Below are 15,358 nucleotides of genomic sequence, written 5' to 3'. Positions count from 1 at the left end.
TTCTATTGCACAAACCAACTTCCATTCCTAAATGGCATCTTCTGTTGGGAAGGGCGGCATACATAAATGCAGAGAGGTTAGACCGCCATGCCTAAACTGATCTACTTATTGACTTCCTTACACTGTCATCAGTAGCTGCCTTATCTATTATCACCTCAGGCAGTAGGCGTCCACCAGGGAGGGTAGCTCCTGGGCCACCGATTAGTGAGACCACACCATTGCAGTCCACTGTGCTGTTCCTTTTCACATTGACTGGAAGGACAGGAAACATTTTTGATGACTTGCTGGGTTGACTGTAGCCACTGTAGCTATTCCTCCTGTTGGGTTCCCTGTTCGGAACAAACAAAGAATTTTTCCGGTTGCCATCTGTCTCTTCCACCGTGCTGTGCTCATCATCAGCAAATTCTGTTTCCGAACCCGGTTCTTTCCGATCTCTAATACTGAAAATGCTGCTTTTGCTGTCAAACCGCGTTAGGTTCGGGGACCCCAAGATGCTCAGTTGAGACTGCAACAAAAAGAACAATTACACATTTTAATATTGACGCAACAATTGGTTTTATCTCAAAAATATTGTGCACACTTATTAAGATCTCATAGAAACCTATAAAGTTCTGACAGGACTGGACAAGGTAAATGCAGGAAGGATGTTGAGGACAAAACTTGAATGTTTTCAAGGAGTTAGATAAAGTTCTAAGGTGTAAAGGGATCAAAGGGTATGGGGAGAACGTGTGAACAGGTGGAGTTGGATGATCAGCCAAGATCAGATTGAATGGTGGAGCAGACTCAATGTGTTGAATAGCCCACTTCCGTTCTTATGGCTTGTTCAGTCATGGGCAGATGACATCCCTTAATGGCTCTGAGGGCAACATTCACAGAAGAGTTTGAAGAAGCTCTGGGATAGCACTCAGCAAATGTTTCATGGAAGATCTAATTAATACAAGGTTGTACTAAAATATCAACTTGTATGTGCAGTCACTGTAATGAGGTCAGCTAGGTGGACCTCATAGAATATGAGTTCCCTGATTGGGGCTGTTAATCTGGTCCAATCAGGGAGCCCTGGCTGACGGATATAAACAGGAGGGTCAGAGGTTCTGTTCACTCTGAGAGCTGGCTCTGAGGGAGCTGGATCAGGGTCAAGGACTCTATACATGTAAATGAACGGTGACTTGATGATGGGATTCTGGTCTCTGTGAAGTTATTTCAGTGGCAATGAGAGTAAAGCACGCTCCTAAAGAGATTCACTCGCAATTGTTGTCTTTGAGTTAGGGTAAGCATTTCTGGCAGCATGCTGATATTTGGGATGCTTGACCCATTTGATCCTACCGTCGAAAACTGTGGAAAGAATGCATTACTTTTCAAGGTAAATGACACTGGGGCAGATGAAAAGCAATGAGTAATTCACCTGACAGCTTGTGGATCTGAGATAACAAGGTGTAGAGCTGGATGAACACAGCAGGCCAAGCAGCATCACAGGAGCAGGAAAGCTGATGTTTCGGGCCTAGACCCTTCTTCAGAAAATAGATCTGTGGATCTGCAGCTGTTTAGGTTATTAGGAGCCTAATCCTGAGGCACCAAATACTAAAACATTTCAAGAATTGATGGATTTAGATAAGGAATATTATGACCCAAGCCTCCTCTAACTCTGAGATGCTATCGGTTTTATTTGGCAATTCGAGAACCAGGGAATCCATATCAAGACTTTTCACTATGTTAAGATAACAGGCAGAGGCATATAACTTTAGTTTTAACCCTTAATGATATGCTGAGAGACCGTTTGTTATGTGGGATTAATGATGTAACCATGCAAAAGGACCTACTAGCTGAAGTCCAAGTGGACTTCAAACAGGCACTACAACTGGTTTACCGTTGGAAAACATGGCAAGTGGAACACGTGAGCTACAGGGTATTCCGAACAAAGTGAACACCCTCGCCATTCCAACTGAGTTTGGGGAATATCATTGAGTGAAAGCAATTACAGAGCCTCACTCAGGACATATCCTGATCAGAAGGACTCTACGTCAGCCCACAGCAAAACCCCAAAACAAAGCCAAGCCCCGGCCAAGTGGTTAACTTTTGCTTCAGGATCAGAGCCGGCAAGCCATTCTAGTTGCTGCCAGTATGTGGACTCAAGGCAGTATAAGAGTCCCACTAGGTCTAAACTGAGGAAGAGAACTTATAGACTGGAATCCAGGAGAGTGCACACCCTGGAAAGTCCACTTACATCTGGTTTGGAGCAGTTAAATTTCTTGAAAAAGATTTACCTAGATTGGCTCGACATTTTACGATTAGAAAATGTTTGCCTGAGTGAGGTCCTAATTAAATACCTGGACATTTTTCCGGAAGGTCTGGGGACTATCACACGGGCCAAGGCCACCTTGTATATTGACCAGGAAGCAATTCCACGATTCTGCAAGGCCCACCCAGTGCCATTTGCCTTATGTGCAAAAGTAGAGGCAGAAAGCAGAAAGCTAGAAAGCAAAGGCAACATCAGTTGAGTTTGCAGAATTCGTAGCACCGGTCATAATGATTATGAGCCCAATGGGCTGGGTCATCTTTGTGGGGATTTTAAACGAACAGTAAACAGCTTTTCACAGCTGGATAAACACCCAATCCCTCACATAGAGGATTTATATGCAAAGCTGGCAGGGGAGTTGCCCTTTACAAAGTTGGACATGATCCACGCGTACCTGCAATTGCAGTTAGATGAAGGTTCTCAGAAGTATGCTACAATTAATAATCATAAGGGCTTGTACCAATATATGAGACTTCCGTTTGGGGTATCATCAGCCTATGACATTTTTCAGCGGACGATGGAGAACATTTTGCAAGGTGTACCCCAGGTTGCCATTTATCTGACTGATGTCCTAATAACAGGGAAAACCAATAAGGAGCACTTAAAGAACTTGGACACAGTTCTTAGATGTTTCTCCAAGGTGGACATATGCCTTAGAAGGGAAGAAATGTGTGGTCCAGGCGCCCCAAGTGACCTACCTGGGCTACAGAGTTAACAAGGCCGGGTTATACCCATTGGAAGATAAAAGTGACAGTAACCAAACATGCTCCACCTTCCATGTCTGTACTGGAGTTTAGATCTTTCCTTGGATTGGTGAATTATTACGGAAAGTTCATATGTAATCTGGCCTCCATCCCGGCACCTTTGCATCAACTCTTAAAAAAGGGTCAGCCTTGGAAATAGTCATGTAGACGAGCCGTAGCTTTCAGGGAAGTGAAGGAACAGCCATCATTCTCTAAAGTGTTAACACACTATGATCCCAAGTGAGATCTGATATTGACATGCGATGCCTCCCTGTACTGCATCAGGATAGTATTACCTCATAGGTGGCCTAATGGAGCCGAATGTCCAATAGTGTATGTATCCGGGACTTTGGCTAATGCAGAGCATAAATATGCCCAGACAGAGAAGTAAGGTTTGGCAGTCATATTTGGAGTCAGCAAGTTCCATTGCGGACGTAAATTTGTGAATTATTGGACCACAAACCTCTGCTGGGTCGACTTAAACAGGACAAGGCAGTACTGCCGAATTCAGCACTGGGCTCTAACACTAGGTGCATAGAATTACAAGTTGGAACACCGACTGGGAGGCCAAGTAGTGATTGCAGATGCACTGACCTGCCTCCTGCTGGCAGATACACCACCGGTGGTACCACCAGTGGAAGAGTCAATAATGGTTTTAAATTTTCTGCACACACTTCCAGTCACAGCTAACAATATCAGACTTTGAACGCAAAAAGATCCAGTCCTGGCAAAACTGAAACAGTTGGTGGTGATGGGGGAAACAAAAGGGCCGTCACAACCAGAATTGAAACCTTTTTGGACCCGGACAGACCGAATCATAGTACAGGACGGCATATTATTATGGGGAGCAAGAGAGATTGTCCCGAGCAATGATCACCACCAGATACTGGCTGAACGCCACCAGGGTCATCCAGGGGTTTCCTAAATGAAGATGGTGGCAAGAACTTACATCTGGTGGCCAGGATTGGATGCAGACATAGTCGCATTGGTGGGGGCAGTGCCCAGAGTGCGAACAAGGACAAAAATTACCGCCAGCACCTCCCCCACATTCATGGGAATGGCCGGGTAAACCTGGACTCGGCTACACGTTGGCTATGACAGTCCATTCATGGGCTCAATGTTCTCAGTCGTGGTGGATGCCCCGTCAAAGTGGCTGGACATGCATAGGTTTCATTCGTCAAACACGGGGATGACAATATAAAAACTGTATCCATTTTTTGCAACACATGGACTCCCGGAAGTGTTGGTCACAGATAACAGGCCATCATTTACCAGGAGGGCATTTGAGTATTTCCTAAAGTCAAATGGCATTCGTCATATATGGACAGCTCCATACCATCCATCATCCAATGGTCTGGCAGAAAGAGCAGTCCAAACTTTAAGGGCAGGCTTAAAGAAACAACCTACAGCTTCATGCGACACCAAACTGTCCCAGTTCCTATTCAATTATAGGACCACTCCTCATGTAACTACAGGGACAGCTCCAGCAGAGTTGCTACTGGGGAGAAGACGCCGCATCAGGTTAAATTGATCTTCCTGGACCTGGGGAGGGGAGAGGGTGAAATGACATCAGGAATGCTAATGCCGGACACAAAATTCTGCTGAGTGAGAGAGACAGTTTACTTCAGGGAATGAAATTTGGTGTAGGAACCATGGGAATGGCCCTGCATGGGTAAGAGGCATGGTCAACGCGAGGTCTGGTCCAGTGACGTACAAAATTTGAGTAGGTGCGACAGTCCTGCACAAGCAAATGGAACCATATGGAAGCCACAAACTCGCAAACAGTGCAGGAGCAAAACGTGTCCAGCTTCTCGACGTCCTTTCCAACTCTTCCGGAACCTCTGGGTTCTCCATCTCTGTCAAGCATTGAAGATACCTCAGAATCTGAGATGGACACAGTGGATGTCTCCGCCTCGATGCCTTTGCTGCCTGAAGAACAGTGAATTTCTTCCGAGATGCTCCAGGCGCAAGAGGCGACCTCCTGCACGTTACACACCGCGTCTACCACAGGCAGAGTCAGAGGAACCTGACCCGGTGCTTAAACGCTGTAGGAGGAGCTACAAGAAAAATAACTGGTCTATGTCCTCAGCCTCAGAGGGGGAAGAGATGTAGTGATTGTAACGAGGTCAGCCAGGTAGTCCTCACAGAATATGAGTTCCCTGATTGGGGCTGTTAATCTGGTCCAATCAGGGGGCCCTGGCTGACAGATATAAACAGGAGGGTCAGAGGGTGTGTTCACTCTGAGAGCTGGCTCTGAGGAAGCTGGATCAGTGTCAGGGTCTCTCCATGTGTAAATAAAGGGTGACTTGGTGACAGGATACTGGTTTCTGTGGAGTTATTTCAATATGGTGTTATTCACAGATAAAGCAGCTGATGACGATAACATTTAGCAAAGCAATTATGTATAGCCTAGAAACCTTGAAATTAAGCTGTGCAATATTTTCATGATGCATTTGCATGGAATTGCTTTCTCCACTGTTTGAAGTATGCTTAAAGCAAACAGATTAACTCCACTTAAAATAGCTGAATTTCAAACAACAACTTTCAGACTTTTTTTTGATGACACTCACAAGTTCAATGGACCGAATGGCCATCAACTGTGCTTTCTGATTTGGATTGCTTAATTTCAAGTCAATGTTGCCCATTATAATTTAATCATTGGGAGCCCTGAAACAGCTTTTGCATTTTATAAAACTCAACATACAGCAGCAAAATAATTTCTCTCGATTTTGAATAAGGACCTAGAACAACAGTCAGAGGTGTCTTGCCGCACAATGCAATATTGTCAGAACAGAGGTGAACATGCAGCCTGTCCCCAAGTTTCAGTTAATGCCAGTTGTTTCTAATTATGAATGAAGGAGTCACTGTGTAAAATAGCATAGCTTGAGCTTCCTGCAACAGTTCAATTGAGATTGGGAAGTCACAGTACAGTGACTTGTTGACAGTAAGCTGAGCCATCACACTACAAAAACGCACTGCAGCACCAATGTGCTTTGACACCAGCCCTTTCAAGTCTGTTTTTTTTGTTACAATTTGACACTCGTGTGAGGAGCTACCTTCCACTGACCAATGGGAAGGTAATACAGTGGTTAAAATAAGTTACTTCGAAATGCATTGACTTCTAATAACGCCACAGGTTCCAGCTCCCCAGTCCTAGCTTCCCCAAAGCCTGTTTACCATCCACAAGGCACAAGTCAGGAGTGTGATAAATTCGGTGGCTGATAACAGCAGGTCAGGGGCTAGGAATCCTGCAGCGACTAATTCACCTCCTGACTCCCCAGAGCCTGTCCACCATCTACAAGGCACAGGTCAGGAGTGTGATGGGATACTCCCCACTTGCCTGGATGGGGGCAACCCCAACAACACTCAAGAAGCTTGACACTATCCAGGACAAAGCAGCCCGCTTGATTGACATCACATCCACAGGTATCCACTCCCTCCACCACCAACGCTCAGTTGCAGCAGTGTGTGCCATCTACAAGATGCACTGCAGAAATTCACCAAAGATCCTCAGACAAACCCCCGACCACTTCTGTCTAGAAGAACAAGGGCAGCAGATACATGGGAACACCACCCCCTGCAAGTTCTCCTCTGAGCCACTCACCATCCTGACTTGGAAACATATCGCCATTCCTTCAGTGTCGCTAGGTCAACCTCCTGGAATTCCCTCCCTAAGGGCATTGTGGGTCAACCCTACAGCACATGGACTGCAGATTTCAAAAGACACACTATCACCTTCTTCAAGTTAATTAGGGATAGGCAATAAATCCTGGCCCAGCCAGTGAAGCCCAGCTCCTGTGGATGAATCAAACAAACTGCTGAAGTAGGCTGATGGGTATACACCAGGAAATACTCATCACATTGGACAACTTGTGGAGCTGGGATGAGTCTAGCTTCAATCTGGCTCGAGGGTTCACACACAGCGTTCAGATCAATCTGTCCAACATGCAGCCAGTGGTCAGTTCCATTAACACTGCAGTGGCATCCGTGATGGAGCCTTTGCTGATACCTTCTTTCAGCAATTCCATTATTTACACTTTCTACAGCGATACCTTCTGTTGAAATGGAGAGCAGAAGTGGTGCAGGTTCTGTTGCAGGATACCATTTCAAGTCTGCAATTCCTGACAAAGCAAGGTGTCAATCTCAAGCAGAACACTATGAGACCTTCCAAATTCAAGCCTGGCATCAGTGCTTCTGGAAGAATCTATGGCTAGTCACCTCAGGACACTTACATTCCCCCGAGAGCTTAGCAACATTGGTAGAAATGCTAGTATCTGCACTGTGCTGCAAGGAAAAGTTTTAAGATGGAGATTGTACTTCAGAAATTCCCCAATGACCACTGCAATCTGTAGTACACTAGAGCTTAAACATGCAGAAACTTCTGCTGCTGAGCAATGCTGTGATTGCACTCAGAGGTGATGATGCAAAATATATTTCTATAATTCTATAATTGCCAAGCCCACTGCTAAATTCATTATTTCATATAATATTCAACTTTGCTTTGGCAGCAGTGATTTTATGAAGACTGAACAATATATGCCTAATGATCTATTGCTATGGAATAGCATTCGTCAGCTAAGCTGCTTACTCAATTTGTCTCCATTTGTATCACAGACCACAATGGCTGGAACAAATCAAGAAACCATGTACCTGGTTCATGGGATATTTCATTCCGTGTGTTAAATGCCTGCCCCGTTTACTGATTCCATTGTCAGATTCTGACTTTAAAATCTTTTCATGGTCGCCTTTCTCCTCCCCTTCCGAATGTCCCCTTGTCTGCTTCCGCTTCCTCCGCCTGTTCCTCCTTTCCTTGGCACTTTTTGAGCTGAGTTTCGACAACTCTGATGAGCTTTGTGACATTCTTCCTTCCTCATCTTCATCAAGCGCATCTTCTGAAACAGTGCCCGCAGAGGTGGCTGTCGCAGCAGCCAGCTAGACACACAGATTAATAAACACAGAGTTACATCTCAACCGGAGCTTCACTGAAACAATTACATGGATTGGATAACACAAAGGAATAAAAGTGATCTTGAAGAAATTTGGGTGAAATGGTGAGTTGACAAACTCCAGGGTGAGGATTTGAAACCATTTTGTCGATGACAACTGAAACTTTTGAAAATAAACGAATTTTTAGCATCCCCTGTCGAGCTCAAATCACAAAAATATGCATGGCATTACATAAATGTCATCAGCTCATAAGAAATGTGGATCATATTTTACAATACACGAGGTTAAACACATCTAGGTTAGTGTAGCCAGGGTAGACTTGTACAGAGCTGATTCATTGGACAAAACGATCTTGTGCTCACAAATGCTGATTCAAGATGAAAAGTGGACGAATGGATGATTCAAATGCAAGAGTAGGGAGGTTATGCTTTAATTATCCAGGACATTGTTGAGACTGCATCTGGAGAACTGTGTACAGTACTGGTCACGGTACTAACAGAAGGGTGTTATTGCATTGGAAACAGTTCAGAGAAGGTTTACTAGACTAATACCTGGAATGACTGGATTCCCTTATGAGGAAAGGCTGGGCAGACTGGGCCTGTATCTTCCGAAGTTTGGAAGAGTCGGAGGTGACTTAACTGAAACATATAAAACCCTGAGAGGGCTTGACCGGGTGAATGTGGAAAGGATGTTTCCTCTTGTGGGACAACCTAGAACGTGGGGTCATTGTTTAAAAATAAGGGGGTGCCCATTTAAGACAGAAATGAGGAAACATTTTTTTTCTTTGTGAGTCTTTGGAATTCCCTTCCTCAAAAGGCAGTGGATGCAGAAACTTTTGATATTTTTAAGGCAGAAGGAGATATATCCTTGATTGCCAAGGGAATGGAAGATTATCAGGGGATATGTGGGAATGTTGCAGTTAAAATCAGATTAGCCATGATGTTATTGAATGGCAGAGCAAGCTTGAAGGGCCAAGTTGTCTACTCTTGTTCATATGCACTTTGTATGGTATGATCTGCCTGTATAGCATGTAAAACAACACTTCACTGTATCTCAGTACATGTGACAACAATAAATCAAAGAAACAAACAGAAATGAAGGCTGCAAGGTTCAGTGGAGTGATCAAATGCTGAGAAAACAAAATAGCTTTAAGACTATGTTGTACAAATATTTGTGGATGCATGTGGGTTGGGGAGGGGGGAACAGGAAATTAATGTTTGCTTTTTTAACAAAAGCATTAACTGGTTTATTGTTAACTGGTGGAGATGCATCCAGTAAAGTAGCAAAGGGAATTCAAACATCTACTAATATCAAGGAGTATATTTTTAAGCTCAGTGCTTCCTGAGCTAGGTCCATGCAATCCAGGTTCAGAAAAGCAAATGGCCAAATGGAAAATGCAGTTTGTTCTGGATTAATGTGCTGCACAGTCAGTTTGGTGACTGCAAACTTTCCCCAGGAGAGGAATGTCAATCTGATCTGATCTGATGTGATGATCAGGCAATATTGTCACAGGCTGTGGAAAGACTGGGAGTGAGCTATCAAATAATTTGTTTTTTCCTTATTCCTTGTTTTCCCTTGTTCTTTACAAGTTACCTCAGGGATTGAAAGCATTACATGCAACAAACCATTTTCACTGTCCCTCAATTGAAAGCAAATAACTGTGGCTGTTGGAAATATGAAGCAAAAACACAGAAAGTGCCGGAGGAACTCAGCAAGTCTCGCAGGATCTGTGGAGAGAGAAACAGACTTCACGTTTCAAGTCCAGTATGATTCTAAAGACTCCTCAAGTGTTGAAATATGTTCAGTAAAGTCAGAAATGAATGGATTGCACATGGCCTGTGGAAGGAAAGGACTGAATAGCCTCTTCTTATTCAGTGCTTGCAATCAGGCACATATATGCTGCAATCAGTTAGCAGATATTTAGAAAGAGCAGAGGCTTATTCAGATTCAACCTGGGCAACATTACAACAGACTTCAAAAGTGCTTCATTGGCAGTAAAGCATCTAAAGGTCAGGAAAGGTGCAACATAAATGCAAGACCTTCTTTCTGTTCAAGCTTGATGACGGTACTGCAGTGAGGCATTGAATGCTGGAGCAGCCTCGAAGGGCTAAATGGCTTACTCCTGTTCCTATTTTCTGTTTCTAATCTTGTGGTATTATGAATTCCAATTTAATGAACTGTCATAAGAGTAAATGGCCTCAAAGGTAATACAGATTGTCCCCATCAACTGCTAATCTGTCTTACTGATGTAGAATCCCATGAGAAGAGCACCTTCCAAACTCACATCCTCTACCATCTAGAAAGACAAGATGTGGAGATGCCAGTGTTGGGCTGGGGTGGACCACGTCAGAATTCACATGACACCAGGTTACAGTCCAACAGGTTTATTTGAAATCACAAGCTTTTGGACTGCAGCACTTCAAGAAGGCAGCTCACCACCACTTTCTCAAGGGCAACACAACATCAGGCAACAAATGCTAACTAACCAAACGATGCCTACATCCCAAGAGTTTATTAAAAAAAAAGTACCTGGACTTATGGCAATATAGGAACAGGGCCAAAATGTTGCTTTTGGAATTGGTGAAAGAAGTACCACGTAAACCTGCCAGACAGTGGCCATACAATACGGAGTTCAACTGCTGTACTGAGTGCTGGAACAAAAGCCTTAAATGCAGGCTTTAATGGAGGCACGCAAACCGTAAAATGGGTCACAATCACCTCACATTTGCGTGGTTCCTTTTGGGAAAAGTAAGGCATTAAGGAAGATGGGTTTGGAAGGGTGCTGCTGACCTGCTTGGCAATCCATCCCTCAGCATGGACTTTTTGGGAATGATGCATGGTGGGTGGGGGGGGGGGGGAGGTGTGTGGGCAAGCCCTTCTCAACAGACAGGTTTTTCTTTGCCTTTGCCAGAAGTAGAAATCTTCCTCACCGTGTGTTAACTAGAAGCCAATCTTTATTTAATTCCTCTTCTGCTACATCTTTTACTGAGCAAGCGCAAAAGAGGGTATCTTTAAGGACAGAATGGCAGAGGTTTGAAGCTAGCTTGAAACTACACCAGCCTTTTAGGCAGAGTTAAGAGTGTGACCTAACTGCGAATAGTCTGAAATTGGGAACAGTGCGAGTGAAGCCAGTTCACATTTAGTCATTTGGTGGGTTCAGTTCTAAGCAAAGGTACATAGGTACCGCTGCTGTAAAGGTGGGCTTATCAACTCAACACTCCAGAAGCTAACACCCAAAGTCAGGGAAAGAGGGAGATTTACTCAATTGTAAGGCTCATGAGGCAAGCTCAGAACATGACTCCTTGTACACATAGACTTGAGCTCTTTGATAGGCTAGTGAGTCAAGACTGACAACCTGTCACAAAAACAGAAATCGCTGGAAAAGCTCAGCAGGTCTGGCAGCATCTGTGGTGAGAAATCAGAGTTAACATTTCGGGTCAAATGACCCTTCCTCATAACAGGTAACCTTTCAGCTGTTTAAGAAGGTATTCTCAAATTAATCTTGCTAATTCTTCATCTCAGACTCTAGCCACTACTTTGGTTACTCGGCATCTGTAAGTGCAGATTGAGAGATATACACGACTTGCCTGGGAAACCTTTGCTCACTTTGTTAAGTAACTTTCTCCATTATTGATTTGCCACTCAACTGCTCAGAAACTCTGATTGCAATTATGTAAGTATATTAAAAGGTTGTGTGCCAACCTTTAATTTGCAATTTTCACTCCAAGGTATCTCTGTCCCTGTCAACACTGTCCCGTTTGTTGTGTATTGCTTCATTCTGTGTGTCCTCCCCAAAATGTATAACCTTGCACTTCTCTGGATTGAATTCCACTTACCACTTTTCCACCAACTCGACCCAGTGATCGATATTATCCTGCAGTTCAACAGGCATCTTCTTCACCATCAATTACACAGCCAATTTTTGTGTGGCCTGCAAATTTCCCAATCATACCTCCCAAGTTTAAGTCTTAATTATTAATATACACTATAAACAGCACGGGACCCAACACTGAACCCTGTGGAACAGGGTAAACTGGAAACTGTTTACCACTCATAAAAGCATCAGTCAACTGTAACCTTTGTTTCCCTGTCACTGAGCCAATTTGCCACATTCCCTGTATAGAACATAGAACATAGAACAGTACAGCACAGTACAGGCCCTTCGGCCCACGATGTTGTGCTGAACTTTTACCCTAAACCTAAGGTCTATCTAACCTCCACCGCTACCTTATACTATCATCCATATGCCTATCTAATAGCCGCTTAAATGCCCCTAATGAGGCCGACTCCACTACCCTCTCTGACAATGCATTCCACGTCCTGACCACTCTCTGAGTAAAGAACCTACCTTTGACGTGTCCCCGATATCTACCTCCTTTCACTTTAAAACTATGTCCCCTCGTAAAAGCTACCTCCACCCTACGAATGTGTATCACACAGGCTTTAATTTCTCTGACGAGTGTGCATTGTGGGAACTTGTCAAATAAAGTCATAGTGTCAAACAGCACAAAAACAGACCCTTCAGTCCAACTCATCCATGCTGACCAGATAACCTGAACTGATCTAGACTGTCAACAGTTGGCCCATATCCCTCTAAACCCTTCCTATTCATGTACCCATCCAGATGCTTTTTAAATGTTGTAATCGTACCAGCCTCCACCACTTCCTCACACAGTACCCTCTGCATGAAAACGTTGACCCTCAGGTCCCTTTTAAATCTTTCCCCTCTCGCCTTAAACCTATGCTCTCTAGTTTTGGACTCCTCTACTCTGAGATAAAGACCTTGGCTACTCACCCTATCCTTACCATGCCTTATTAAAATCCATGTAGATAACATGCATTGCAGTACCCTCATCAATCCTCCTTGGCTCTTGCTCAAAAAATTCAATTAAGTTAGTAAGACATGATCTTCTGTAGTGATTGGAACAAGGTCAGCCAGGTGGACCACATGAGTTTCCTGACTGGGGTTGTTAATCTGGTCCAATCAAGGAGCCCTGGCTGACAGGTGACAGGTACAAACAGGAGTGTCACCCACGTCTGGAGAAGCTAGATTTGGTTTCTTTAGAACAGAGTAGGCTAAGGGATGACTTAATTGAGGTGTACAAAATAATGAAGGGCTTAGATAGAATGGACAAAAAAGACCTGTGTGCGCTAGTGGAGAGATCAATTAGCAGAGAGTACAGATTTAAGATGATTGGTAGGAGGATTAGAGGGGGTCTGAGGAAAACCCTGTTCATCCAGAGAGTGGTGGGTGCCTGGAATTCACTGCCCAGTTCGGCAGTTGATGTGGAAACCCTCAACTCATTGAAAATGAACTTGGATCTTCCCTTGAAGCTGGAACCTGCAAGGCTGCAGACCAGGGGTTGGACAGTGGGATTAGAACGGGTAGCTAGTTTATTCTGCCCGTGCAGAGACAATGGGCTGAATGGCTTCTTTCTCTGCTGAAACTTCACTATGGTTTGTAATGGTATGGTGGCCAATAAATAGCATTGAGTGTACAATTTTGAGGTGTGGTTTTTGTTTCAATGATTTAGCAAGAAAGCACTAATTCAATTTCTCAACAGCTTCAGGGTAAGTTAATTAATCAAGGGCCAGTAAATTAAATACATGACTTAAATAGAAGATAGTTTGATAAACAAAGTCATGCATTATTCATTCCGAGACCTAACATAAAACCCCAGAAAGTTTCTTAGCAAGGAGTCAGAGTAAGGTATTAAGGATTTATCTGGACCTTTGATGTATATTAAGATATTGGAATTCAATATTTTACAGTAATCTGTTGCTCCATTTAATCTATAAATGTATATGTTGAAAGGACATGATTTCAAAGTAGAGTTTTGTAAAATATAATGAAATATAAGACAATATTTTTAGAAATATTATAACAAAATTATCCTTTCACTCCACTTCTTTGGCAGTTTTTTTGTATGGAAGAATTATCACAAGTATTAAAAGAAGAAAAGACATCTATGATTTTTGACATTTGAAGTTCAAAAAGATTTATGCTTTTATCCATTATGACATGGAGCTACTCAAAGGTTCTGGAAACTCCATTTTTGATTCTTCACCTATTTATGAAGAACCTAAAGACAAAATGTCATTGTATTTAAAAGTCTGTAACTTTTACCTCATGACCCCTCTAATTCTTCATTTGTCATCAGAAAGAAGAATTATACACTGATTTGAAGGCTCAATGCAAACTTTCTCAAGCAATGAGCTGGTTGAACCTCCCCACAGATTGGGGAGGATAGAAAGTGAACTGAAGGAGGTTCCTGTGCAAGCAACAGTATACAACATGGGAGCATGCACTCTTTGCATCTACAATTATAATCACTGACATTCACTGGGGTGACATTAATTTCAAATGCCACTATTTTTAAACTTTCTCTTTTTGTCTTATTCATTTATGGGATGTGGGTGCCACTGGCGAGACCAGCATTTGATGCCCAACCATAATTGCCCACAGTGCAGCCAAGAGTTAACTACATCATTGTGGTCTGAGGTCACATGTAGGCCAGACCAGATGGCGGATTTCCTTCCCTAAAGAAGGCAGAAAATCAGGACAGGAGTAAGCCATTTGGCTCTTTAAGCCTGCACTGCCTGACTCCCCTTTTGTAAACCCATGCTGACTGTGTCTGACCCAGCCACTGTATTCCAAGAACTCTGCGACAGAATCTTTTATAAGTATTATATTGTTTTCTCCACTACCGATTTCAGGCTAACCAGTCTATAACTCCCAGTTTTTTTTCTCTCTCCTTTTTTTAAAAATGGTAGGGTTATATTAACTACCATCCAATCCATAGGAACTGTTCAAAGTCCATAGAATCTTGAAAGATGACCACCTATGCCTCCACTATTTCTAGAGTAGTTTCCAATTGGGCTCTGGAATGTAGATTATCAGGCCCTGGAGATTTATCTGCCTTTAGTCCCATCAATTTCTCCAACACCATTTTCCTACTAATACTGATTTCCTTCTGTTCCTCCCTCTTACTAGACCCTGGTGTTCCCCAACGTTTCTGACACATTATTTGTGTTCTCCTTTGTGAAGGAAGAACCAGAATATGTATTTCATTGATCTGCCAGCTCCTGGTGCCCCATTATAACTTCCCCTGTTTCTGACTGCAACGGATCTACATTAATCTTCACGACTTTTTTCTCTTCACATACCTATGGAAGCTTTTCCAATCAGTTTGTGTCTTCCCTACAAGCTTTCCCTCATACTCTATTTTCCCATTCTCTTTGTCAGTCCCTCTGCCCTCCTTTGATGAAATCTAAACTGTTCCCATTCCCCAGGTCTGCTGTTCCTTTTTTTGGTCAATTTGAATGGCCCTTCCTTGGATCTAATCCTATCCCTAATTTCACTAATGCACAATCC

The 15,358-nt window shown here is 43.3% G+C and overlaps 1 protein-coding gene across 4 annotated transcripts in view; it reads right to left on the bottom strand.

Moving 5' to 3' along the window:
* The window catches only part of LOC109925260 (sodium channel protein type 8 subunit alpha-like), a 186,484-nt gene that overhangs the window by 58,262 nt on the left and 112,864 nt on the right, over positions 1 to 15,358 (bottom strand). For all 4 annotated transcript variants that reach the window (XM_048618898.1, XM_048618899.1, XM_048618897.1 and 1 more), the window contains exons 11-12: positions 7,687 to 7,968; positions 155 to 505 (exon numbers count right to left, since the gene is read on the bottom strand). In XM_048618898.1, the coding sequence (XP_048474855.1) occupies positions 155 to 505; positions 7,687 to 7,968 (633 nt within the window). The remainder of the gene's footprint in view (positions 1 to 154; positions 506 to 7,686; positions 7,969 to 15,358) is intronic.

This window comes from Rhincodon typus, chromosome 41, assembly GCF_021869965.1.
Source record: "Rhincodon typus isolate 14 chromosome 41, sRhiTyp1.1, whole genome shotgun sequence".
NCBI lineage: Eukaryota > Metazoa > Chordata > Chondrichthyes > Orectolobiformes > Rhincodontidae > Rhincodon > Rhincodon typus.
Note: the sequence above shows the minus strand (reverse complement) of the source record. Positions and strands in the feature narration are given on the sequence as shown.